Here is a 27632-nt window from a genome sequence, read left to right on the forward strand (position 1 = left end):
TATTAACTTTACTACTATTCATATACTGAAAGATATATATTCACATGCAAATATAGATTGTAAAGATCTGTATAGTCTGTAAATACAGTATGCCTACTTAAATGCATGTAAAATAAGCAAGTCATAGTTATTCTTGAATGAATGTCAACACATATGTAATCTAGTATTGAAAATATCAAGTTAAGTAAAAAATAATTTCAATTTATACGCATATTGCTGATTTTGGATCTCCCTGCTGTGCTCTGTTTTCCCGGCTTTTAAATTTTTGAACTGTTTGTTGGATTCTAAAGAAATCACCCACATTTTTAAATTATTATACATTTTTAGATGTAGCTCTTTTCATAAAAGCATTTGTAACATTTGCAATGAGTATTATACAAAATTAAGTAAAAAGTAATAAATTATCAGTAAGTTACTCAAATATTTCAACAACATAATACAGAGTTCGACAACTACAGTAAAAATTGATTTATTGCAATACATTAATACATACATTTTTACATACACCAACTTGGCATTTAAAACCGGCATGGATTTCTCAATACTAAATAATTAAGAATATAATTGGAAATATGTTCATTTTAAATGTCAACAGAACTTCTACTATCTGGGTATTTCTTTCTAATTATAAATGAATGTGTAAATGGCAATAAAACATGTTTTAGTGCAAGTGTGATTACTTGCACAGCAAAGCACCAAAAAATTGTATTCCTACACATTGTTAGTCAGTGAAGAGATGCATTCATTGCAGTGTCCTTCAATGTTGTAAACATCTATTAAATATGCTGTGGTATTACCATGTGAAACTTCTTCCTCCTGTGTACTGGAAACCGACTTAATGCCTTCCGAGCACCTGAAAAATGTTAAGACGTTTTTTTTTTTATTATTTGTTTACCGCTATGTAAATCAAAGGGGAACAATGCAGTGTTCTTGGTTTTTGTGTTTGTCCTTCAGCTCTCTTCATTAAACAAATGAATTAATCCCAGTAACTCATAAAACAAAATAATATCTCAGCTCATGCATAATTCTGAAAACGTTTCTCATCTTTAAAAGTCTCTCTTTGATTACTTACAATTTGGTTTGAAAGAATGCAATGCATAATTTATATCTATGGAGATTAAAAGTTCTATTCGGCTTCTGTCTGAGGTTGTTGGCTAAAACTTTATAATATACTAGTATATAATGTTATATAGTGTAACGGTGAATTTCATGGCTCTGTTGACAAGCAAATCTCTTGGTTCTGTTGTACTGAATTGGAAATGATACATTGACTCATGTTTAATTTGAGGGTATTGACAATTATCAAGGGTAAGCTAAAAATTCAAATATATATAGATTGAGGTTGATGACCTGTTGCAAAGTAAAATCTTTCCATGGGGTTTGAAGGCATTTAATTCGGATCTGAATAGTCATTCTTTGCACATTATAATTTATCATGGTCACATCAGTCACATGTTCTGCATATATTGTGGGTTATAACTAGAAGTATAAATTATCTACCTCCACATTGTTACTAGATATATGTTTGCATAATCCATTATGGAGGAAAATCCCTGAAATCCTAGGAATAATCTCGCGTTTTACCTATTTTCATAGGATGAGGAGGGTAATAACCAAAAGAACAAATTAAGTACCTCTACAGGGTTGCTAGACATACTGGTAAAAGTAAAAAAGGATGAGGAGGCAATCCCAGAAAGCCTTAGAGAAAATCTGCTGCTCCACAGAACTGGAGTAAAATAGTTCAGGAACCTTAAAAAGATGTCCCTGGCCACTTCCTCATAGAGCTGCATTAGGTATATTACACCACACCATAAGACAGATCTTAGACAAACAAAAGGAATTATATCACATTATATTATAAATATCTGGGGATTTTCCAGGAGGGGCTAGAGTCTGGGCTGACCTTCTCAGCCTGTTGCAACCCCAGAAAAAGTGTAAGGAACATTAATGAATAAATGAATAAACAAATAGAAATCCATAAATTTATTTCAAAACCAGGGTGCTGTATTTGAAATGTTACTGCCAGTGTCCAAATTTGTTTTGCTTAAACATTAATTATGATAACTTATTAATTTCATATTAATTATTATTGCTTAAATGTACCTATTGATCCAAGTATAGTTGTGTTCCCTCCTTCCCCATCAGAGGAAGAGAGATGTGTGCGTCTTTTCGCTGGTGCAGCACAGTCAGAAAAGCCATTTGCTGTAGAAGAGGTTATGCCCATGCTAAAGCCTGTTACACCCATCGGTGTGCCATCACCTGAAACACAAACAACATACTGTTTATTTAAGTAACACTTTAGGCCACACAGTCATACATTCTATTAGATGTAATAATAAATAGCAATTTATTAATTATGTTCAAAATGTGTGATACATTTTAATTTGCTATTAAATGAGATATGCTTAGTACTAAATAAAACTATATAATAGTTTGAGTTCAAAAACAACTTTTAAAGTGATAGACCACCACTTATTTACGTGAGCAAAATATTGGAACAGATAGCATTTGATTGTCTGAAATCGAAATGTCTAGAATAGCAAAACAGAAAGAATTGCCATTGCCCTAACAATAATTAAGGAGGGAAATACTTACAATCCTAACCGAGTAACAGTTATATGCATGTGTATCACTGAGTGTAACATACACTGATTGGCACTCATTCACCTGTTTTGGCGAAGTTCCCAGTGAAAAGGCTTCTCCCTGTCCTCATACTAAAGGCAAAATCCATGGCTGTGTAGGAACATTTCATGGTTGTGTCTGACTGCAGATGTAATAAGATATTAATTACGCCAGACATTATCTTACATGCCATATAGATTGTTTTTAGAGCAGCTCTGTTACTTTAACAACACAATAATGTAATCCCAGAAGGATCTAGTGTTTACAGATCAGTGAACAATTGCACTCTAGTAAAAGTGAAAACACAATAAAACATTAAACTCCTTGTAAACATAATGATAATTATTGAAAACAAATGCACATGCTTCATAACTTTCTTATCTCTATCTATGAACAGGCAGTTTCATGGCTGTTATGACTGGGGGTTGTGTCAATTCAGCCACAAAAACATACAATTTAATTTAGCATACAAAACATTCTAGATGACTGTGTGGTCCCAATTTTGCGACAGTGGTTTAAACCAACATATGGAAGTTATGGTCAGGTGTCCAGTAAAAACTTTTGGCAATATAGAATTACTCCTGAGTAATCAAGAATTATTATTGGTGCAGGTAATATTGGAAAGCAGAGGATGTAATCTTTATTAATGTCAAGGAAGGAAAGCTGAACTCCAACAATCCAGCAACTTTATGTATGTTTTGTAATTTGTACCTTTATAGGATGTAGGGTGCCCACCAAAAACTTGGCATCTACAGTCACAGTGAGCCTGAACTCAAACCAAATTATGTCTTATTAGAGATTTTGGAGTCACATTAGAAACTGTGCTCTTTACTACTATCATACACCTCAGGGAAAGAATGGTTTCTTCAGTTCAGTTCCAGATTATTAAAGAGATGATGGACCGACACCTTTATTAAAGCTCTACAAACAGCATCTTTAAGAACTTACTCTGAATGTCTGGTTGGTGTTGGGGCGGGATAGGGACTCCAGCAGTAGAGTGGGCTCTTTCAGGGGTGGAAGGCTAGACAATGTGTGCACTGCACCACCTCTCATGATCCGACCCCTGAGCTGGAAAACGTCAGTGTCATATCACAGTGCTATTCATATGTGCAGTTTCATAAACATGATTATGCTTTAATTATACAGTTCATTAGTCCTGAAAAAAAAAAAGCAAAAATAAACATATAAAACAACGAGTTGTGATGCAACAGTGTTTTTTGCATGGTTATGTCACAACATTAATAAAAAAATCAAACAGGTCTTCCATGCCAACATATGTTACCTGTGTATGTCTGAGAGCAGGAATGCTACAATCTTGCTTTGCAGTGTCAACGTGAATGAGAGGAAGTCTGTGGTTCTGAACTGCACTGGGTTTGGTAAGCAGGTCCTCAGCTACGGTGGATCTACAGCACAAACACAGTCACCCATTAACAGAAGTGTGCTTACTCCTGAGATGTCTGTAGCAAGCTTGGTGATCACAACTAATAGGGTTTAATAATGTTTGTTTGGGAGCCAAGCTTTGAATCAGAATCCTTCAGAAGACTTCAACAATAATGAAACCATAATGAATTATAATAGATAAATTATATATTCTGTGTCACCCAAATAATAATTAGTTCTCTGTTGTATCTGGTTCCTCTAAAGGTTTATTCCTCATACTATTAAATAGATTTTTTTCCGTGCCACTGGCTGAGTAGAAAAAAACTCACAGGGATTAATTCATAAAGCTAATATTTAAAGGCGTTTTAAATTGTAAAGCAGCGTTAAGTCCACGTCCAATGTTAAAAGCGCTAAGCAAAAAACTGAAGAGCTCAATGGAAGAGCTAAACAGCATAAAGTTTGTGTGTAGTGTGTTTGTGTTACAAAATAAAACAATAAAAAGAAAAATTTTTTATCTAGCTCTTTTGAGTTCCAAGCCTGTCTACAGTCTTCTTATTCCCTCATGAACCGAGAAACATTACAGTGTTTTTGTTTGGTAACTCCCACTAACTTCAAAATTAGGTTTTGTTTAGTATCATCTGGTTGTGTGAGACCCTATAAGTGGAAAAATATAGGATTATTACTAACAATCTGGTTCCTCGCAGAGAGGTTTGTGCTGGGAAGTTGTGACGCTGAAGAGCTTTGCCGCCGAGTCTGGGGAGAATCCGCTGGCCAGAGGGTTTGTGTGACTGTGTGCTCAGTCCATTTGGGGTCTTCAGTGTAGTGAGTGTGGTGCTTCCATCATCTAGGTCACACCTCCAATGGAATTAATACAAAGGAAAAAAAATATTGTGTTGGCAAAAATGAATTTTTGGTAATATAACTAATAAATAAGCAAAGTTTCAAAGCTAAATCGAAATACATGAATCAGAAACTCCATCACTAAACCATTTTACCTACATATTATTTAAGGACAACAAAGAGTGCAGCTAGATTTTGTGTGAGGTATACCAGGAAGTACATTAAAATGAAGATGTAATGTTTTGTTAATAAACATTTTAATGTTTTATAAAGATACTACATGTATGTAAAGAAAGAATAGAAGACTATTCTATACATATTTAGAAGCTGCTAATAAATCTCTTACTTAACTTTTCTTGCCATTCGTGGTTTTTACCTAAAATGTTACCACAAAGATGGAGGCACACAATTGTAAAGAATGTTTTTTGCATGCTGTAGAATTATGTTTTCTCTTCACTTGAACTAGGAGACCCAAACCTGACGATGTCCCTGTGCAAGCTCCATGACTGTATGAGTTACAGAGCTTTGAATCAAACACCTTTGTGACAAATTAGAATGCTGACTGCACCCTAAAGCCCCCACATTCTACATCAGTACTTGACTTTGTCCATATAGTGTGATTGTGTGTGTGTGTGTATATATATATATATATATATATATATATATATATATATATATATATATATATATATATATATATATATATATACACATATACATACACACACACACACACACACACACACACACACACACACACATACATGATCACACACACACAAATAATATGGAAGACACATACATATAGCTTATTTAAAGTGCGATTTTAAGACTGTATTGAGCTTACAATGAACTTTCACCATATCCCTGCTGTCTCTGTTGTAAAGGTTTCGCTTGGATTGTCATTACACCATTTAAATTAGTCTTAAAGACATTTGAGTCCTAAAAATATGAAAGAATGAGAAAATTAGATTATTTTTAAAGGCAGACATTTATTGTTCACATAACAGCATTTCTGTCATTTGTTGTAGGTTGCTACCTGCCCATTATATGTGTTTGGCCACAGAAACATGTTCCTGCTATTGTGGCCTCTGCTAGGAAAAATGTGACTTCCCCTTGATGGGAGATGTGATGAACGTTCAGTGAAGATTTGGCTTGAGCTCTCCAGTGTCCATCTCTGTGTTGCTCGATCTGATGCCACAACAGCATAAAAAAGACACAAGAAATTCTAACAGGGCTCTACACATAATACTAGCTAAATAGTCACTTTGAATTTACTAAACATAATATAGAAATATACATATTCATCACACATCCAAAGAAGTTCAAACAGCCTGCTATATGTAATATTCAATTTGTGTGCATACATTACATCAATTAAGATCACTTGATCCTCTCTATAAATCTCTTGTTACACTAAGCCTTTGTAAATATTTAATCATAAGCCTAGTTGTCTTTAATTCCAAAGAAACTACTTGATGCTTTTCTTTTGTGTGTCTTCTTTTATTAAAACTTGGAACCACTATGAACCATTGCTCTCACTGTACTTTCTTTATAAAAAAAAAAAAGGTAATACATTTCAAACACTGGCACACAAATCTGAGCATCTCAGTCAGTGTGATTTAGACAGACCTACCAGAGTGTTGCTTCTCCCAGTGTTTGCACAACAGCACTTCCAGTAAACTCACTACATCCCGCCATACATCATCAAACAGCTCATCAGCCACAGCGGCATGGATGCAGGCATTGGGGGAAATGCGAGGTACACCATCCCAGGAGGCAAAGGCCTTCCTCTGATCCATTTCATTATTGTCCCTAACACAGAAAAGCCACACACACATGCTCACACATGCCATCTTCAATTTGTAATGTACACAAATGTCTCTGTGATGCAAAAAATTTACAGGAAAAGAACACATTTTCTCATGATTAAAACTAATTTATCATTTATGCAGAGGATTTTTCTCATAAACTACCTTTCAGTGATAAAAAGAGTCCTGTTTTTGTGATTGTATTTATATTATAACTAATGCTTATATTATGTAATTTTATAGTCTGGCTCAATTAATACATTTGGCCCTACCCATTTGAAGGGGTTAAGGATGCAGACCACAAGATGCAGACCACAGTGAAACCACTGTATTTCTAATTCTTAACCATGCTAAAAACTTACTAAAATCTTATTTTTATTTATTTATTATTTATTTATGATAGCATATTCAACAGAACAGAAAGTTTGCCTGCCTATTTTGGCTTACTTCTTTACTACATAATTCATAGTAAGTGAATAAATATGTATAATTTTTATTTCATGTGGGGGAAAAAAAGAAAATGTTGAGGCTTACTTTTCTCTTCCATCATAAGCTAGAAACTCCTCAATCCTGCCCTCTACCTCATAGATCTCCTCCTCTTGTGGAATAAAAGAACATGATAGACCTGAAATAGGCAACCCGGAGTGTACAGACAAACCAGACACGGATCCTGGAGCTAGTCTGTGACCCTCAATGCATAGCCTGCAGAAAGGGAGGAAAAGTAGAAACAGTATGAAATAAAGAATGAAAAGAGAGAGAGAGAGAGAGAGAGAGAGAGAGAGAGAGAGAGAGAGAGAGAGAGTGTGTGTATATAACTCTTCATAACTGGGCCAGACTGACAAATGCACCACTTATGGGCCTTTTTACAGCAATCACATCCCATTATTCCATAAAACATTGCATAGTTTAATATCAGGTTCCACAGTGAGCTTTTTGCTAGAGGGCTGGTATGTGCATGTAAAATAAAAACATGATTTGTGCTGAACATTTGGAGTCAGTTGATAAATGAATTCTAATAAAAGAGAAAACAGCCCTGAAACCAATCAATATGATAAATCCATGCATCAAGGGCTTATATATAAAAGTAAAAGATATGTAATGTATCCTTTCAATAGTTTACTATCTGCAGGAACTCTAAAGAAAATGCAGAAAGAAAAAACACAGTACACATAAGGCAACAGATAATAATAAAGATAATGGGATAGTAAATACTAACAAACTACAAATTGAATGTAGGTCAGTCTTAAACATAGATATTACTTGTACCATGAATGTGGGAGCATATTATTTTACATTCCTTTTAGATGGTGAAACTACTTGTCCTCATTTGAAATTATACCAAATGTAAAAAACATTTGCTTGATTAAATGATAAAGTCATGTTACCCCATTCATGTTACCCCATTCTGTATGGACTCATTAATGCAACCTAGTAGTAGCCTTTAATTTCCTTATTGCTGTTTCCAAGATAACAACTACAACATAGTGAATAATTTAATAAATAATTCATAAAAAATAAAATATGCAGAACCTCGCAATACTACGCGTGTGGCAAACTTTCAAAGCACGGAAATGTCCAGCGGGAACAGAAATCCTGAGTAGGTTGTCTTTTTAATCTGGTCATTCCCTGCTCTGCAGAACATGCCTCCCTTATCCATCTGTCTTATCTGTCTGTTGTTGGCCTTGTGCCTACCCAAGCCAGTCATCATTACTCTCTGCTATCAGAATCTCCCACTGAGCCACTCATCACTCTCATTCACTCAAACACAGAATGTCACACTCCAGCTGGGAAGCTAATAGCCCTACTGGAATGTAATACTAGTCAATTAGCATGACATCGTTCAAGATTCAATGCTTTTTCCAACAATTTGCATGCAAAGAATAAATGCTGGTACTACTGAAATATAACAGCATGTATGGTTTATTTTCAGTAAGATACACAAATGAATGAATTCGCTTTATTTAGACAAAAGTTTATCTAAACAAATATTTTATTTTAAATTCAGATTTATCTAAAATGATGGCATTACTCCTAACTTGCATATGAGTGCAGGCAAATGCATGCTAAGGGATATTGTGAGTCTGTTCTCATGTGTGTGTTTGTGTAAAAAAAATAAAATATCATATACATAAAAAGTATTTTATATATATTTTATTTAAGTTATTATTATAATTTAAGTCTTAATTTGGTCAGGGTTAAGGCCTACCCCAATTCACTCACTCACACACACACACACACACACACACACACACACACACACACACACGATTTTGAGTAACCATTTTAAAGGCAGGGAATAAAAAATTTGTAACTAAATTTAGGCATGTAAACTAAATGTAAAATTTTGCAAGTTAAATTAATATTACTCAAGGTACATTGGACTGCATGGAAGTAGTACACAGACAATTTGTCATTCAGTCTAATTTCACAAGTGTGTGTTACATTATAACATACGTAGTTGGTTTTGTGAACTAGTAGAAAAGGGAAAACTTACTCGCTGTAGTTGTCTCTTGTATCCAGACATGGAGGTGATGCTCGAGTCCTAGTGGGGCTGCAATGCACATACTGAATTCCTTCTTGTTTCGGAGGCTCCAGCTGACTGCCTAAAATCCTGGGGTAGCATCAAATGCAGTTTCTTCACCTAGCCATTGTTAGCTTCTTTTTTTTTTGTATTAACTAATCCTAACACTGTATAATTATGTTTGGAAAAAGAATTCTAACAAAATGATCACCAGCACCTACACAATTACCTTGCTTACAGAGAATAACAAAACTGAGGATCTTCTAAAACAGCAGATACTTCTGGAGGTGTCATAGACACAAAATCTTTAGCTGCTTTATATTTGTAGGTTTGCATATTTACACTTGAATAAAAAAGAAAACACAACAACTGTTGAACTCTGGTTTGTTCAGCTACACTAATTGTTTTACAGCTTTATCCTTTGGACAGTGGGAAGAAACTCCACACAATCACCCAAGCTCCGGATCAAAGCCAACAGTTTGTGTTTTGTATGTAATTTCTCTGCTGAGTTGAAAAATTATGCTTAAAACTGTTCATTATCAAAAACCCTTTAGTTTTTTTAACGCTTGTTCGACTTTCTTTTTGTTCACATTTGTTTTACATATTCCTTATGAGTCTCAATGGTTTTTAGTTTACAGTTTTCTATATAGTAAACTCTCTGTGTATGTAATGTTTGTTTTATAGGATCAATTGGATCAATCTGCTTAAGTGTGCCGATAATTCTGAAGTTGACTTATTTTTCTCACCTCATTTCCAAAGAACAAAACCAATAGACACACTTTAAAGTATGAAAGACACAAGCACATAGAGATAGGTAGTAAGAACATGTAGATGGGGTGTGTACCTGAGGTGGGGGGAGTGTGTGTTCCACTCCTCACACTCCAAGCGTAGAGTCTTTGACTTACTGGACACTTTACCTTCATACAGCAGTTCATCCAGGGCGCTAAAAAGCTGTCGCACATGTTGGGTATTCTCCCGGTCAAACTCCTGCATACACAGTGCAGGAAACCAGAACACACACCAATTAACTATTAAGGATTAAATTAACAATATATTATGATAGTCCCTAAACAATATGTTTACTTCAGTTGAAAATGTTCCTACTGCCCCTGTGTTCTGTTTGAGGACAGGTTTGTGGGTTAGGAGAAACTCTAGACAAAGTTGGTAGATGCCAGCGATAAACCATGACCAATTTGGATGCCACCATTTGGATGACAGCTGTCTTCTACTTCAGCACTGCATGTATTTTTCTTGGCAAAAGCAATGACACAATTCTGCACTGGGAAGAGTTCCATGTTTAGAGAAAATGACAGACAGAACTGGCTCTCTATCTGGCTTTTGGCGATGTATTGGCGACAAAAACTGGTCATTTGGTCACATGTGATTTTAGTGACTGTGTTAATTATAAACTTGTCAATTATCTAGAATGGTTTAGAGTAAAATCATTTACCCTCCTGACCTATATAATTATGCCATGTATATTTGCAAACTGATACAAATAACAGACATTTGCCCCTCTATAACACCACGATGGATATGAAATAAAGCAATTAAGATGTGACTATAGATTAACTTCCAGCTATAATTTAATGGGTTTCACTTTCACAGTTTTTGTATATTTTTGTTTGCATTAAAATTCACATACTAAACAGTGCTGAAAGGAACAGATGGTGCCAAAGTTCTTACATCATATCTCCAGGAGTAGATGGAGCTGTGTCCAGTGGAGAAGCCTGTGGCATAGCCAGCACTGCATGAACATGTTGTGAGAAGGCTCACTGGGCTACAGTCACCAGCGGAACTCTGAGAGCAGACACTGAAAGACAACAGGGCCATAAATGTTCTAATTATTGCACTGCTTGCGAGACGATATATATTTGGGCATGAAGCTAAAATTGTATTAGACTTTCCATGAATGAAACATAATATGCCTTCTTCTGGTGAAAGGTGACGAACAAATTACCTTTCGTCATTCGATAGATCTCTGTTAGCACTTCTGGTGAATTGGACAGGGACTGTAGAACTGTATTTGTTTGGCTCTCTGACAAGCTTTTTTCTGGAGCATAAAACACACACAGGAAATAAATGCATACCATAGATCAGCATTATATGAAGGTTTTACTTAAAAAATATCACCATAATGCCATGAATGTGTAATGGATTACAGTGTGCTGTTCCAAGTGTTCACTCTGATAAATCTACTTGTAACACAGCTGATTATTGTAACATGAATAATTCAGAGATAACTAGAGCAAAATGCATAATGCAGACATGCGAGATATGAAGTGCCACACGGTTCATGTGTGTGTTCAGTGAAACAAAAGGCTCTGGTTTTTTCTGACATTTTATATAATAAAGAAGAATATTTAATATTATATTATTTTTGGTATTTGGAACTAAACCCTAAACAATAATGTAAAAAAAAAAATTATATCTAAAATGTACAAAATTAATCACACTAAGCTTAAAGAAATTTCTTAAGCATTTGAAGGAAATGTCATATAATAAAGAAATGAATTTATGAAATATAATTTCTCTAGTTTTCCATAATATAACAGGTTCTGAAATTCTATAAATGCACCAACTTATCCAATCACAATGAGTTCAATATTCTTGCTGGACCACCCAGTACTGTAGCAGTCTGTGTAAACGTGAGTAGGCAGAGAGCGCAAACTGGGTACTGAAGTACAATACCCAAAACTACACAATGTTCCATTCATGCTTGCCACTCACTTTAGTGCCATGAGATAGAATGCATTAAAAGGCAGCATCCTTGCCTGTCCATCCATATAAACCCTCAGAGTTTAGAGGAGGATCTGTTTACTGGTCTGCTCTTTTAGCCTAAAAAGGTCAAAGCAAAACCTAGGGTAAAAGACAGATTCCTTCCTCTCTTGTCCCAGTCTTCACATGTCATCTGTGGTCCATTAATGAATGATGTGTTCCTTTGCTTCACTCAGATTTACTCTTCTACAGTTGATCCAAGTTGATCTTTGTGGTATTTTGGGACTCTATCCATACTTTCTCCCGCCCTCCCCTTCTATTTTCCTGTCCTCCCTCGTACTTTCCTACTTTTCTATTTGCATTCTCACATTGCACTAATACACAACAATGAAATGTGCATATGTATCTGCTATTATCACATACAATATGTGATAATCCAAATACTGTGTGAATACAAATGAATGGGGCTAGATAAAAGAAATCTGAGCACCCATAGAGTTTTGTTGAACTGCAGGGGCTTGGAAATTCCAAAATGTAATAATAAAAATGTTTAATTATACATAAATGCAAAATTTACACAGATGGGCTTTCAAATGTCTGCACTGCAACAGATCACTCTGCTATTAAGGCATAGATAGCTGTATATTTTACTGACATTTACTGAGATAATTTTTAACAAATTGAAACAAAAATGATTAAATTAATTTCCATTTGGGTTCTACTATAAGCTGTCCAAATAAACTATTTCAGACACGCACAATATTTGTTTCTTTTGCCAAATATATCCAGTGGTTATTTAGCATCAAATTAGAATCATATTGATTAAGAAATTTTTCCTACACAACATATATATTGGCAATATTATTCATACACTGAAAAGTTTTTTAGATTTCTGCTTTCACAAGACCCTTTCAATTATACACTTTAGAAAGTAACTATTTAAAGACCTTTTGAGATCCCCATTCTTTTGTCTAACAATGACAAAAGGCCTTGGTAACCTTATGGTGGCTGAGCACTGACAGCCTACAAAATTATTTAGCAATCTGCTGAACTTTCACGCTAAAACACAACAGAGAAGCAATGTGGCAGCCAAGTAACAGTGAAAAGAGAACTAATTAGCAGAATAGTCAGGGCTGTAACGGGTGTTGGAGGCTGAAGAGTAACCTTTGGCACTGGCAACAGATCGTGTTTCCTCCAGAGAGCAAACAGCAAATAATTTCAACAGTTTGCTTGCCAGGCCATGATGAAACATGAATGAACTTCATGAAAGCAAATAGAAGAGACTGAATGATATGGATTCAGTCTATCATCAACCTTTTACCACCAAAAACAAAGGTGCTGTAATTAAAGAAAAGAGATATGTTCTACATCTTTAACATGGCTAAAAGGAAGAAAATGATTTGATTCGGGTTCTTTTTGTGGGTCATTGTGGGTCATTCAGGTTTGTAACTCCCATGTGAATTATTTTGGCTTAATGTGTTCTGAAAAACTTCCTACCACTAAAAACATTATACTCTCACTAATCTCACTTCCAAATGCATTCATTATTTTTACTATTAAAATTAGATAATCCTATGTGTGTAAAAAAAAAAGTGTCTGTGGCACTTACTAACCACAGAAGAAGCCTTTATTTTGCACAGGTTTTAACTGGAAATCACCAGTCTGCATTATTTAGCACCATTTAACACACAAAAAATACTCCATCAGAAGGTCAAGAGTTCAAAAGCCAACACATCCAAGCTGTCACTGCTGAGAAATTCAGCCAGGCCCTTAACACTGAACTGCTCCATTGTATGAAATGAGATTAATGTATAATAATGTGTAATAAAGTCACTCTGGATAAAATGCAGTGTATGTATATGGTCCCTATATTCCCTTATTTATTCAACATAATGCACAAGACCAAGGAATATAGCTGTGATGTGTAACAAAATGTGTACAGTGTGGCTAGAAAAATAAATAGCAGAATAATTGAAAATAGACTAGCAATTGCCATTTCAGTCTACCATAGAAAAGCTGTAAGAGTGAACTGAAGAGGAGAGTCCACCAGCATGAACCTTAAAATTTGAAGGATCTGGTAAAGGGTGTGTTGTGTGTGCAATTGTTTGATATATATAAGAGCAAAGATTTCAGTTGTGGTTTTATTTTTTTTGTTTGGTTTTTTTTTTTACAAAAGCTTTACACTATACAAAAGTTTACACTATAAATAATTTTTTTATAAAGATAGGTTTTTTACAAACTTCTTTCTTCATATATAAACAAGCGTCCCAATATTAGTGCAGGGAACTGCATATCTATCTATATACAAACAAATGTATAAACACACACACCAAGCATTTCCCAGGTATATATTACACGGCCAAAAGTATGTGGACACAATCATCACACCCTTAGGTTGGCCTTTCTCAATATTGTAATTAAATGTTCAGTAATATACACCATTGTAGAAACTTATTGTAATCTGGATGCTTAATAATGTACTAATGGTCCCTTATGATTAATGATCTCTATGTGGATATGGTATCCACTAGGACAGAAATGCCGAAACTCTGTAGTGACGTTTGTTTAGGGGAAAAAATGCAATTTGAAAAAACTTTTTTCAATAGAGGTCACTGAATAGCTGTAATAGGCAATGAACACTATTATACAATAAATATGAATAAATATAAATATATCATTGTACTATAAGTTTTACTGTACTGGAACTTCAAGAAAACAAGTGTATTAGTTAAGCAGATTACAGAGCAATGTTTTCTATTTTATTATTTATCTGTACATAAATGAGGGGAATTTTAATATAATGCTTGGTATAATGCAACATCTATTTTCGGCCTGTGGCCCTCAAACAAGTTTGATTTTTAGCCCTTCGTAGAAAAAAATTTGGCCACCTTTGCACTAAACTATAATTGAAGGCAACAAATTATCCCATGATGACCATTACAGTTTATATAGCTATCAAAATTATGCCAAATTCTATGAGGGTTTCTATTGTTTCTCAGCAGGTAATATACATATTTAAGATCAGCACAACTACCTAAAAGCAAGCTGATTAAATGCTTTAACACTTGACTAAACCCTTTGCTCAAACAAGTGGCCTTGTGAAAAGATATGCATAATTCTGCATATTCAACAAATCAATTATACAGAGAAACGAAACTAAAGCCTGTCCATGTTTCTAAAGACAAGCTAAAAATAAGCCCAAAGGCGAAACTAAATGCTGGTGTAGATGAAGCAATTAGATATGCCAGGCCCAGAGGAAAGACAATACTCACATTCACTCATTAGTCTTGCATGTGATGTGCAGCACTACCCAGGGAATGTCCTAGTTGTTTACAATAATAACAATGGAATGGGCAAAGACAGAACATTTCAGACTAATGGATAGATTCCCTGTAGCACTGCTGTTATAGACTAACAAACAAACAAACAAACAAACCAACAAAATAAAGCACCTAATGCAATTGAGTTGTCTTCACATCTTCTCTCTTTTAAAAAGATCTTACCTTAGGCTGCTGTCTTGACTCGAGTTCATTGTGTCTGGCTCCTTCCTCATCTTTTCCCAAGGAAATGTCCGGATAAGGTGCGACTGATGCTTTTCTAAGTTGGACACGGAACTTCTGGCCAATGAGCCAAAGCACCTGGAGGAGACAGAGGTGCTCAGAGGCGCTGGAATGTGATCCACGTTTGCTTGCATTTAAAACTTTCCACATTTAAAGATCGGTTCTCATGAGCCGTAAAGACGCCTGTAAGGATAAAGCGTAGCTACGGACGCTTAAAGTCACAACCTGCTCTCGGCACGTCACTGATTGAGTTCCTCAACGACCGAAGATGTTTCTGTGGAGCTGAAGATGGCTGTATCTGATTGGTTCTGATGGTTGTCTGTCGTGAAATGTCCCTCCCTAACTTTTACAACCCGACACACGCAATAAACGCGGTACTGATGAGCGACTTGCGAGGAAGAAGTCATTGAACAAGTTGCCTTTCAGAACGAGCAGCTCAATTAAACTAATTGGTATCAGTCTAAAACTTATATATATATATATATATTTAAAAAAATCTTTCTTACTTTAAACTTATTATCATGTTACAAATATTATATTTTAAAATACATTACATATGGAAGTCTGCATTGAAAATCATTATAAAATGCAGATAACAGTAGCTTTAAAATGACTTTCATGCCCTTGTTTAATTATTGTGGAGGCACTGTCACTGTTTGTTTGACGTTTGACTAACGTTGATAGTTATTTAAAATAAATAAATACATGAATGAATTAATTAATGAACCATTAGGTTACAAAGAGCAGTTTATTAGAAAAAAAGGTTGACAGTTTCTGACTGGTTAAACATGTTTTTCTTATATTTAATGTTGATATTGATATTAGTTTACAAGGCTTAAATGGCACCCTCATGGAATTACCCCTATACGCTACAGTACTACGACTGCAAAATGTACAGTAGTATGTAAAGTAATGTCATGCAACACGTTTTAATGAGGCCGTATTAAAAACACAAAACTTCCTCTAGCAGAAGTTTCACAGCTCCCAGCCATTTCTAAGCCAATCTTAAGGTGTAGAATGTCCTAAAAAGATGGACACAGAGTTCTTTTTACTTTGAATTTTAAATTAAATCAACTTCATTTCATTTTCTGTTTTTGTTTTTTTATTTTTGTTTTGTTTTTCTGTCATTTAAAGTATACAGACAGCATTAAACTTTTGAGAAAACCAAGCCAGAAGTGACTGAGTAAATAGAAGATTCCTTGAGAGAATCTGTGACTCGGAAAAGGTACGTCACCTTCTTCACCTCTTTAATCTGAAAGATCCAGTTTATATATAATGGAAGGGTGAATATATTTGTTTTTATGTAACAGGTTTAACATCAGCAGTCAATCAATAAAGACAGACAAATGCAGGATTTTGTGAGCTCCAGGATGACTGGATGATTTTGATAGTAATGCAACTTCATAAATGATCAGATTTAACTGTGTGTATATTGTCGGAGTGACACCAGTGTTTATGCATCTGCATATGCATATATGTGCATAAAATACAGAAGGCTGATAGTTTGAGCATCTCATTCTTCAACATAATCATAATACAAACCCTGTAGTTTTATTTTTTAGGTTTATCTTAAATTTTATTGTACATATAAGTACTTTTAAACGTGTTTGCATCTTAAATCTTAATAGAATAATAGAAATATACAAAACTTTACTATGCTTGGTGTTTCAATGGCTGTATTCTTTGGGTACTTTGTGTCTTTGTGTCTTTGTGTGTGTGTGTGTGTGTGTGTGTGTGTGTGTGTGTGTGTGTGTGTGTGCATCTCCTAAAGTACACTACTGGGGAAGTACAGACCAAGCCCACCGCAAAACACACATCTGAAGCACACCTCAAAAGGAACTAAGGTCATGACTAAGCAGGGATTTCCTGACTGCATGTACATGCAAAAGGTCAGTGCTTTCTGAGCAGCCTGCATGGATAAGACATAGGATTACACAGTATCTGTTATCCCTCCATTCCACACACAGCCGCTGAGATGCTGGGAATGTAAAGCAAAACAAGCTTTGGCCTCAATTCTCTGAAATGTAAGTCATGCCATTAATAGTGTAATTTTAGTGGATTCTTGCTACAGAGGATAATCTCACCTGAATACTGTAGCTTTGTACATAAGGCCCAGTGAGTCCCGTGTGTTTTTCACAATCATTATATCATCACATTGAGTATTATTTACTTTGACACTTATCCACCTATATTCTGTATTCATTTAATAATTACAATTTTGTGTCACCAAGAACAGGAGGGGTTCTCTTTTTTGTACTCCACAAACCTGGTTCCTCTCTGGGTTTCTTCCTTATATTTTTAAGTATGTTGTGGTGGCAATGTGTTTTGGTTCATAGGTCAAGGTCTATGACCTTCCTCCAAATTAGCTTGAATGCATTTCTTATCGGAAAAACAGAATATAGTCTTCTCAATTTATTCTGCTGCTACCATCATGAGTTACATTGACAATTGTAGTCCAACTCTACCAAGCCATTGTACCAAAACAAGTGGTAACCAAGTGATGGGCACTCCAACCAATGCTTATTACATTGAGCTGCAAAATAGGGAAGACATGGACACCTGTATTATTGTTTGTTAGCAACAAGCTATCCAGAAAAACATGATTTGGTGTGTCATGTGCACAAAGGAACTGTGTGCTCTGTGTTATAGATGTTGATTTTGAAAGCTGCTACAACTAATTTAAAGCAGAAAAGTGATTTTTTTATTTACTGCTGATTGTTTGAGCCATGTTGAAATAACATCATGTGTTAAATTGGAGTTAAGGACACATTAGCTTTCTGAGAAGGAATTATTTGTTGAGAAAGTCATTTGCTTTCAGATATAAGTTAAGATGAACACAGCAATAGATATGGATAACAAAATTTCCAGTGTGCATCTGTAGGAACTCTTATTCACCACTAGGGTGAGGCACAGTATTGGAAAAATAAATCAAAACCTTCAAGTTGTGGATGAAGCCAACAACTAGCTTCGAAAGAAAATTAATCAAATCTAATTTTTTCATTTTGTTATTTGCATTTCATTAAAAATGTGTGTCAGTAAGGCAAATAATCTCCTGTCAATTCACATAATTAGGACTAAATCCTAATACCTTAACAGCTGGTTATGTGACTTGGCCTGCAGCCAACATGTCTGGGGTGTGAAATAAGCACACTTGTCCTACAACACTGACAACTCGAGGTTATTTCTTGCACAAATGTACATCATAGGTGTGAGTGATCCCTTCAGCTGATTTGTTGGGCATTATGCAGGCATTCATTTATTTCCAAGGTTGTAGAACTGCCTGCAGGTGGAATAGTTGTGTGTAAGGGTGCAAAATAATTCTAGTGGATGCCCTGAAACTACTTATTGAAATGTAGGAAATGATAAAATATGCTATATTTGCATACTATATACTATATATGCTATTGTATATCTTAAGAAACATATTGAGAGAAAACTGTGCTGTTAATTTAGCCTCTTGAAAAAAATATATAAATATATACATATGTTATTATTAGATAGATATCATTGTAGTAGTAATTATGCATTTAATTCTATCAGAAAAAAATGTAAACAGATAGGTAATTGTCAACTCAAGATAAAATGTAATATGGCATAATGCATGGTCCTCACTTTGACCACTATAAGAACTAGACTAAAAAATTAGCCTGATGTTTCTTTTTACAAAACTTAAACTAACAAATTACCAACATATACCTATATTTAAATTTGTCTGTCAGGACCATTACAAGGAGCTCTTGTTTTTAAGGTGCTTTGGTGGCAGGTTTATTTATGAATACACGGTATAAATAGAGCAAGGGGATACACTCTGATTAGAGTTACGCTTTAGGGGCTATGAACCCTAGGAGATGGAGAGATGAGAGAGTTGGTGTCGCCTTGGGAGGGCCTGTGTTGAGAGGTATTGAAAGGTCATGTTGAAAGTGATAGGGCCATAATTCAGGCCCCTCATCCAGACTTCACCGGGCTCTCTTTGAATTCTAGTTTACATCTTTGTTAAACATAGGCAGTAACCATGAGCAGCATGACGTAATCCAAATAAATCAGAAGAACCTGTAGTTAACTTTACCTTTGAGTCAACATGATTTATTGTATACATGAATAGATTTCTAATCATATACACATTTGATGTTTTTCTTAATTTACACATTATATACCATGTGTACAGTTTGGTAATGATGTGCATATGTGTGTGTGTATATATATATAATGAAAAAATATAATTAAATTGTAATATCCATAGTAATATATGTAAAAAAAAATATTAATTAAAAAAAGTAATATCCTTTATTTGTGTTATTCTGGTTAGTTTGTGTTCGACTGAATATTGAGCATAAAAGTTTTTTTAGTACTGTACCTACTCTACAGTTCACAACCAATTAAAATGTTACTCTAAAACAAACAATAGTTGTTGTGATACTCCATGGTAGTACAATGGATTATTCCTGTTTACAGACTCTGAGCACTCATAACCTTCAGTGATATATTCAGTCAGTCTGCTTTGATTTAATGCCGATTACCCAGCCTACCCTACTGCCTCAGCTCTGATTGGTCTGCTGCTGTGCTAATCCCAGACAGCTTATCGTATTTGTAAAACGTGAGACACAAAGAGCACATTTGTTTCATTTGCTGGAAGGTGGAGGATGCCTCTCATAGCAGAAAATCATCTCATCTCCTGCTTGACCTTCAGTCTGAGTGCAGCATCATAGAGCAGCAACGGGCAATTAGGTCTGTGTAGAGCCCTGTGGGAGCTGCGTCCTCAGATGAAGGTTAAACACAAAGGAGCTATATTCCAGTAGCAGGGTGAAAAGGAGAAGACAAGCAGGCATCTCAGTTTGGAAAGCTGGCAAAAGAGCACTTGAGGTGACAGACAACTGTTCGGGATAGCAGCAGAGGAACTGATATGATTCCCTGTGCAGAAAAGATAACCATAGAGGGATTTATCTGTGACTTTGGTGTTGTGTTCATCTGTGTGTCCCTCTGCCAGAACTAACAGCCCTTAATGACATTACACAGCCAGAATGCCTTCATATGAAGGTAAGTGCAAGTTAACTATGTCAGTTTTAAAATCTACCAGTATTTTGACCTGTATTTTGTATTTTTTTTTGTATTTTTACTATTTGTATTAATAATAAACTAAATCATTTTATTTCAACAATTAGTATTATAAATTGTACTTTTTTTTCCACAATTCTTACAGAAAAAACAACAGTATATTGAAATAACTACAAAGACAGTAGAATAAAAAAAACATCTAATTACATTCAAAATACAGTAGTTTAAACATGTCCTTTTAAATTCCCACCATAAAGATATTTTAATTACTAATAATTGTTCCTTCCTAATAGACACAGGGCCACATACTCCCTTGGCTTTGTAATGTATGTTCAGAATCACTATTGGTACAATTGTTGCAAAAACCAGTTTAATCTTATCTAGACATCTGTGGGTTTAATGTTTATGCTTCTGTACGTATTCACTTAAGGATTCTTATTACTTGTGACAGGTTAAATTATACACTGGAATCCAAAACCTTTTTAAAATACGTACTGTTTAATAGGTGCAAGTCATCAATAAACCAGTTTAGTATAATCATCTGCTGACTGTTGACTTCTATTGATGTGTGAACCTACACTTAGTGTGAGTAAGAAATTATGTTTTGTGATATATGACTTGAGAAGTGCTATCTTTCTTCACATTCTACCAACACCAGATAAATTGTTGTTGACAGGCAAGCTGTTGTGAGTACCGATAAAAATGTAGATTGAATGTGAGATTTTTTTTTATGTTGTGACACATTATTGGGTTGCTAATACCATGCTAGACAGTTGTTTCCCTCTCAAGCAAATTTTAAGTTGTTAGAATCCTGCTCTTGCTAATGCCCTCTGTAATAGCTCCCCATGCCTTTGTGTGCATGTGTAGCCTACCGTAACTATATACCTTCTCTTTGTATGAATATCTGATCTGAATAATGCCAGTCTAAAAAAAAATGGCTTAGGATAGGAATTAACTGGTAGATTGTGACTTGTACTTTTGTGATTTGCAATCATGTGCTAAATTTCTCTCTGCACCAGAATAGTTATAATCTACAAAAGCAGTAGCTCACTTTAAACAAACACTTCTTTATAAGGAAAAAGGCCACCTCTGTGTTTTGGCCACAGGTCCTGGGTGCTTTATCAGACTTTCTTTTTTTTTTTTTTACTGAACATAGAGTTCTTATAATGGCATTCCTTGAGCTGCTCACTGTTTTATCTCATTCAAAGAACACAGTGTGAAATAGAGACCTTATTTATGTCGTGTTGACAAATCCCAAACATGTTGAAGGACAAGCCATTAACCTGATTATTCGCCCCTGCTATACTGATAAAATAATTATATAAAACACAAAACTGTGTACTCTGACCTCTATAACATAGTTTATTTTATTTTATTGTATTATTTTACATCACACGTTGTAGGTAAAATTCACATTAAGGTGACATGTCCTTAGCAATTTTGCAGTTTGTGGCTAAAGAACATATCAGTACCCAATTGATAACTTTGCAGTTTAGAATCAGATGTTTGTGTAACTCGATAGCTTCCCTGGATTCAGTTACAAATTCACTTAGTCCAGTTTCCTGTGAACTCCAGGGCTTGGTGTGTCTTTGTGACCATTGTGCAAAAGGGTTATGGACAAATATGACCTGTTTTTCCCAGCCTGTGGCTCTAGAACAACCAAGCATGTCTCTGTATGTCATTGTACTCGAGCAGATTCCAGTTTCGCCTAAGTGGGTGTGTTAGTGGAAAAATATAAAAGAAGAATGGCATGGAAGGAACTCTTTAGTGGACAGAGGCTTCTCTGTCCTCAGGTAAAACTATCCTTTTGGGGTCCCCCAACGATCAGGAGTGACAGGGCTTCACTGGGTCGAGGTAGCGATAGTTTCCTACACCTCTAATGAGAGATCCTTTTCTTTCTGTGAACTTCAAAGAACAATGAAAGGAATCCTGTTGGACGTGTTGGTTGATATTCTAGTTCTAGTTGCCTGTAGACATGGTGAAAGTAAACTTTAATGTACTTCATTCAATAGTGTCTGTTTCAATACAGATTAAAATCTCTAGGATATGTATGTGGACAAAAGCAGATACACAGGGCAAAGAAAAAAAATCTCTATAAGGGTGAAACTTCTAAAAAATATTTTAGTGAAAATGACTGTCTTTATAGCATTCCAGGACCGATGGGATTCCAGCACTTAACAGAAAACACAGCCCTTACTTTAATTACTAATTTGAGCAGGTGGGGTATACTAAAGAAACTGTGGTGGATTAAAACCCCTAGAATCAGCCACATCGGGAATAGGCCATTACATTTTCCATCAATGTTTAACTCGGTCAGTCAGCTACGTATATCCAAAATAGTTTACCTAATTTGTGGGTTATCCCAGGGCATTGTTAAATTGTATTTCTCAATGGGATAGAACAAATGTAGGGCATCATACAAAAAAATCATTAAGGGATACTATACATAGTGTTGGTGCTGTCGGACTCTGTATTTGGCTTATAACAATAATAATGTAATGAGCTACACACAAATTGTTATTTTGGCAGTGTGTATTAGGCAAAGGTTTAATTTACAGTTGAAAAGAAAAAAAATTATTACTCTCTATATGTTTGATATATTACATTTGGTTTCTAAGTTGGTCTATTTGTCTCTACAAAGTGTTTGTGCTTTAGTACATATTTCCTTTGAACCAGATTAACATGAGTGGCATTATTATGACCTCAAAGTACTGAATAAAGCTTTTCAGCTGAATCCTAAACACTTAGTAAACACACTCTGCTTTTGGGAATTGATGGTTAACCACTTAAACTCACAGGACCTGTTGGTGGGTTAAACTCTTTCCTATTAGTTTCACTGTGGTTACTGAATAATTCAAAATAAATACTATATAACAAATATAAATACTATATAAAAACACTTTATAACTTCTGCCTTTGGGAATGGCCTAAAGCAGGTCAAATTGAGTCATGTGTTTAACCTCAGATTTTAAACTTTATGCAGGTACCACAAACTTGTAGTGTAAATGAGTGCTTCTAATACTGGCCATTATCCACCACTTAGTTTTCTTATCAGGGGGGCTAGTCTTTTTATCGGCTGTGTCTCTATGTCTAAGGTTTAATTATGCCCCTCTTTGGTAACACAGTGTAGTAGTAAAGGGTTGTTGACAGTTCTGTTAAATTTAGACATGGGGCTGAATGTATCAGGCCCAGAATGTTCCTTGGTGAAATGCCCCGTAGTTTGTATTTAGATGGTGTTCATAGTTTGTCATATTCTCACAAACACTAATATGTATTTCAACAGCATTTGTTGTGTATTGCACATGTGGCAAATGTATAAAGACTTCCCTACTTTCCGTACACCTATAAGTCTCTCATGGGAGAGAATAATAGTAATACATCTGATTTAATATGCTAACCAAAACAAAGTCAAACTTCATTTTGTTAACAATTGCATATTTCAGACACAAATTCTGGGTTCAAATTTAAAGTCTGGATTTTAGACACTTCACATGCCATGCTTTCACAAGTGGATTTTTCATGTCATACATTTCTTTTTGTTTTTCCTTGCATTTTATCACATTCATTTATTTTCACATGTTAACCTTTCACATACAGTACAGGCATTCACAAGTAATTTTCACACTAGCTTAAATACATGACCTCTATTTTTGTGGTATAGTAGGTTTATGGAATTTATTCTATCGTAATATTTTTTTCCTCCGTCAATCAGATGATTATTTTTCAGTTTGGATGAGCTAGTTTGGATGTGTAGTTACTTGTATTTAGCTTGAAATAATATTTCAAATCAATTTTGCTGCAGGAAACCAGTGTTATAATACTATGATATTAGTGATAAAAAACTTATAATATACAGTATTATAATATATTAAACATATAATATATAAAATATTATAATATACCAGTCCTCCTATAAGATGCATTTATTTATTTGTCACATGTACATCAGCACAGTGAAATTATTTCTTTGCATACACCAGCATATTAGGAAGCTGGGGTCAGAGTGCAAGTTCAGCCAGGATACAGTGCCCCTACAGAAGACAGGGTTAAGGGTCTTTCTCAAGGGCCGAACAGTAGCATCTACTTGCTTGCAGTTTTCATCAATAACAACAAGCCATTAGACAATAATTTCTGACTATGAATGGGTCAAGACAGTTTGGGATAGATAGATAGATAGATAGATAGATAGATAGATAGATAGATAGATAGATAGATAGATAGATAGATAGATAGATAGATAGATAGATAGATAGATAGATAGATAGATAGATAGATTTATTCTTTTTCTGGACAAATCTAATGTTTCCATTAATGTAACAAACAGTACTACAGAGTATATCTTTTACCAGTTAGAAGTCATAAGACATCATTGATTGCTTTAGATTTTGAAATAGTAGTCGCTTGCCTATGTTTGTTTAATGCTGTCAGTTTTAGCAAAGAAAAAATATTAGTAATTTTAGAATGAACTAACAATAAATAAGCCTTCTGGCCTGGCAATAGTTCTTTATATATATTTGACAAAATAACGAAAACGATGCATCACCGTACTTAAAGCTCATACAGCACACACTGCAGATGCGTACTTTTTTGCCACACTACACTAAGCTTCTCTGTAGAACGCATTCCAGTGTGCCATTTCCTGCGCCATCTCTGAGCGCGCGACAAGCCGAGCGCGCTGTTGGACATCTCTATGGCAACCGGGATCCTCTTCACGCCAATGAGAATGCTGGTCGGCGGCGTTAGAGCCAGGCGAGGTCGCCATGCCGCCTCACTGATGCGCGTTTCTGCTCCTCAGCAGGAAAACACACGGAAGGCTGAATACTAATCAGAAGGAAAATGGCTCGGAGAGCTGTGATCGCTTGGCCATGTGCTCCAGCACCCTTGATTGTTTTTGCGTGACTCCTAGGCACAATTGCACTCGATCGTTATCAGTATTAGAAATATTTTGAAAGAGACATTTTAGGAGACTGGAGTCCGTGTTTCTGACTGGAGGATATGGACCTGTGGGGTTGCTCAGGGTCCGTTTCTTTGGCAGCGCAGCTTGTTTAAGGTAGGTACAATGATTCCTGGAGATTATTGCTCATGTTCATAACGCTGTCTGTTAATGAGACAGACCCTCTGTCAACACAAACGCATGTGCATTTCAATATGAGGGGTGTTTTAACAAGCGTTGCTTCATACTGGTTATTTGTGTTGATGAACTCCAGCAGGGGGTTGCTTAAACATTAACCAGCAAACGGTTGCTGCGCGACTTTCATTAATGTGTAACAAACCGCGCAGTTCATCAGGCTTTCTGCAGCTTCCAGGAGTCTTTAAAGCTCCAACATCGAGCACAAGCGTGATGCAGTCATGCAGCTGCGTGACGTCACGATTGAGCTGCACTGACAGCAGCCGGATTTCATGAAAACCTAAGCGACTATTGCACCTGATCCATAGCATGGGATTAAGAGAAAGCAAATAAATGTGATAGGTGATGTGAGCCATGTTATGACAATACTGCGACTGTATGGGCTTCCTGCAAATCTCTTATCTCCTCCTATGCCAAAAACTTAGAGTGCATTGGCTCATGTACATTTCTCTAGATTTGAGAGGGAGAAAGAATGTGTGTGTGTGTGTGTGTGTGTGTGTGTGTGTGTGTGTGTGTGTGTGTGTGTGTGTGTCTTTCTTTATCAAAGAAAAATAGAGCTGTGAATTGCAAATTTAATTAGAAAAAATGTGTTCACATTGTTTTCAGTGGGAAGTGTGTAAGTGTAAGAGGAGACACAATGTGTGATTCAGTAACAAAATGCAATTCTCGGATTAATAGCAGCAGATGTTTTGGGAGAACATCTAAAGTTGACTAAATGATGCAACACAAAAAAACTGTTTTTTAGTGTTTAATTTTTTATTTTTTATTGCAGCTAAAGGGGTTAACTGTTGAGCATGATCATATTGGACTGTTAATTGACCTTGTATTTTTTTAAATAATCAAGCAAAATAAATGAACGTTCTTTATGTTTCATGTGTGCATGTCCATTTTCAGGAAGAGGCATAGGTGTGTAACAGGTCCTATCAGTATCTGTTTTAAGGGTTCCTCTTGTGTAACTCTGCAGCTATCTCTGGTATGAGAATATGAGTAAAGTTAGATTTGCATGGTGTTTTTCTTTGGCTCAGGTTTGTGCTGACACTTTTGGTCATGATGCATTAAACTTACAAGAGAGAGTTTCCCTTCTGTTTAATAGGCTTTCATCTCCTCTAAATCGTTTTCTTTCTTGTGCTGATTAATATGATGTCATGCCCCTTGTTATAAGGATCGGCTCAAACTATTTTAGATTTTTTTTTAATTTCAACATTCGATTCAAATTTGTCACCCATATTGCACATGTAATTAATCCATTTAATAGCATCATGAATTGTTTTGAAATTGTGACATACGCATGATGGAGACACTTTTGACTGAAGTTTGCTGCTCGAATGATAAATAAGTAGTGTCATCACAAACAAACTTAGAAGTAAAAATAGAGTTCACATCATTAACATTACCAAAGCTGAACACTTTCACCTGAGGTTGTTTTTCAAATGCAAACTTTTGACGTTGTTTCCTTTTTTTATATGTATAAACATGTTACATATTTCATTACTTTTCCATGTTTGCATCCTCTGAGGTTAAATCAGGAAGTAATGTGTTTAGAAAAACAGTGAAAGCACCTATTTGTGACTCAGGGGGGAAAACTATCTCTTCAGAGACAGTGATTGATTTTGTCTAACTTGCCAGATAGCATTAGTGTTTGCAGCTCTTACGCAGCAAGTGGCATACCGAGGCCCCAGCCCAGCTTAGATGTTTGCCCTCCTTCTGTGCACTTTAAGTGTTGTCAGTTTCCCTTCTTGAGTCACGGAGTAACTTTCAAGCCTCCAGACATGCATGTCTCCAACTGAAAATAGCTCAAACCACAGGGTTTGATCTCTGGAGCGGGGGCTTACTTTCTCCCCTCATCTGACTCCCGAAACAGGCAGCAAGTTTAACGCTAAAAATCTCAGAGTACTCCTGGGCTGAACATTAAGAGGAAGACTGGGCAACGGAGCTTGCTGCCTAGTTGCACAGATTTCTGTCAGCTTGAACACATAACCTGGCTTGCTACTTAATGCCTG

At 35.5% G+C, this 27632-nt stretch overlaps 2 protein-coding genes across 18 annotated transcripts in view; one reads left to right on the forward strand and one right to left on the reverse strand.

Moving 5' to 3' along the window:
- Positions 1-453: 453 nt before the first annotated feature.
- On the reverse strand, positions 454-15733 carry fam149a (family with sequence similarity 149 member A). 2 transcript variants are annotated; one of them, XM_046848862.1, is made up of 15 exons: positions 15396-15732; positions 11135-11227; positions 10861-10987; positions 10019-10161; positions 9148-9264; positions 7188-7355; positions 6479-6657; positions 5882-6033; positions 5690-5784; positions 4690-4857; positions 3905-4025; positions 3571-3690; positions 2668-2764; positions 2104-2259; positions 454-853 (listed from the first exon to the last, which is right to left on the reverse strand). In XM_046848862.1, the coding sequence occupies exons 1-15, from the start codon at positions 15584-15586 to the stop codon at positions 777-779; spliced, it is 2004 nt and encodes a 667-aa protein (XP_046704818.1). In that variant the 5' UTR covers positions 15587-15732; the 3' UTR covers positions 454-776. The 2 variants fall into 2 exon arrangements, with proteins under 2 accessions (XP_046704818.1, XP_046704819.1); XM_046848863.1 differs by lacking the exons at positions 454-853; positions 2104-2259; positions 2668-2764 and having other exon boundaries at positions 3644-3778; positions 15396-15733.
- A 4321-nt stretch (positions 15734-20054) lies between these two features.
- Positions 20055-27632, forward strand: part of sorbs2b (sorbin and SH3 domain containing 2b) — a 40889-nt gene continuing 33311 nt past the window's right edge. For 9 of the 16 annotated variants that reach the window (XR_006925785.1, XM_046848913.1, XM_046848897.1 and 6 more), the window contains exon 1: positions 20055-20486. Coding sequence is in view for 12 of the 16 variants with exons in the window: in XM_046848913.1 (XP_046704869.1) it covers positions 20471-20486 (16 nt within the window). In the remaining 4 variants the exon portion in view is untranslated. Of the gene's footprint in view, positions 20487-24995; positions 25555-25578 lie in introns of those variants that run through there. The other 7 variants (XM_046848900.1, XM_046848896.1, XM_046848903.1 and 4 more) reach the window with 5 other exon arrangements.

The sequence above is a fragment of the Silurus meridionalis genome, chromosome 5 (assembly GCF_014805685.1).
Source record: "Silurus meridionalis isolate SWU-2019-XX chromosome 5, ASM1480568v1, whole genome shotgun sequence".
Lineage (NCBI taxonomy): Eukaryota > Metazoa > Chordata > Actinopteri > Siluriformes > Siluridae > Silurus > Silurus meridionalis.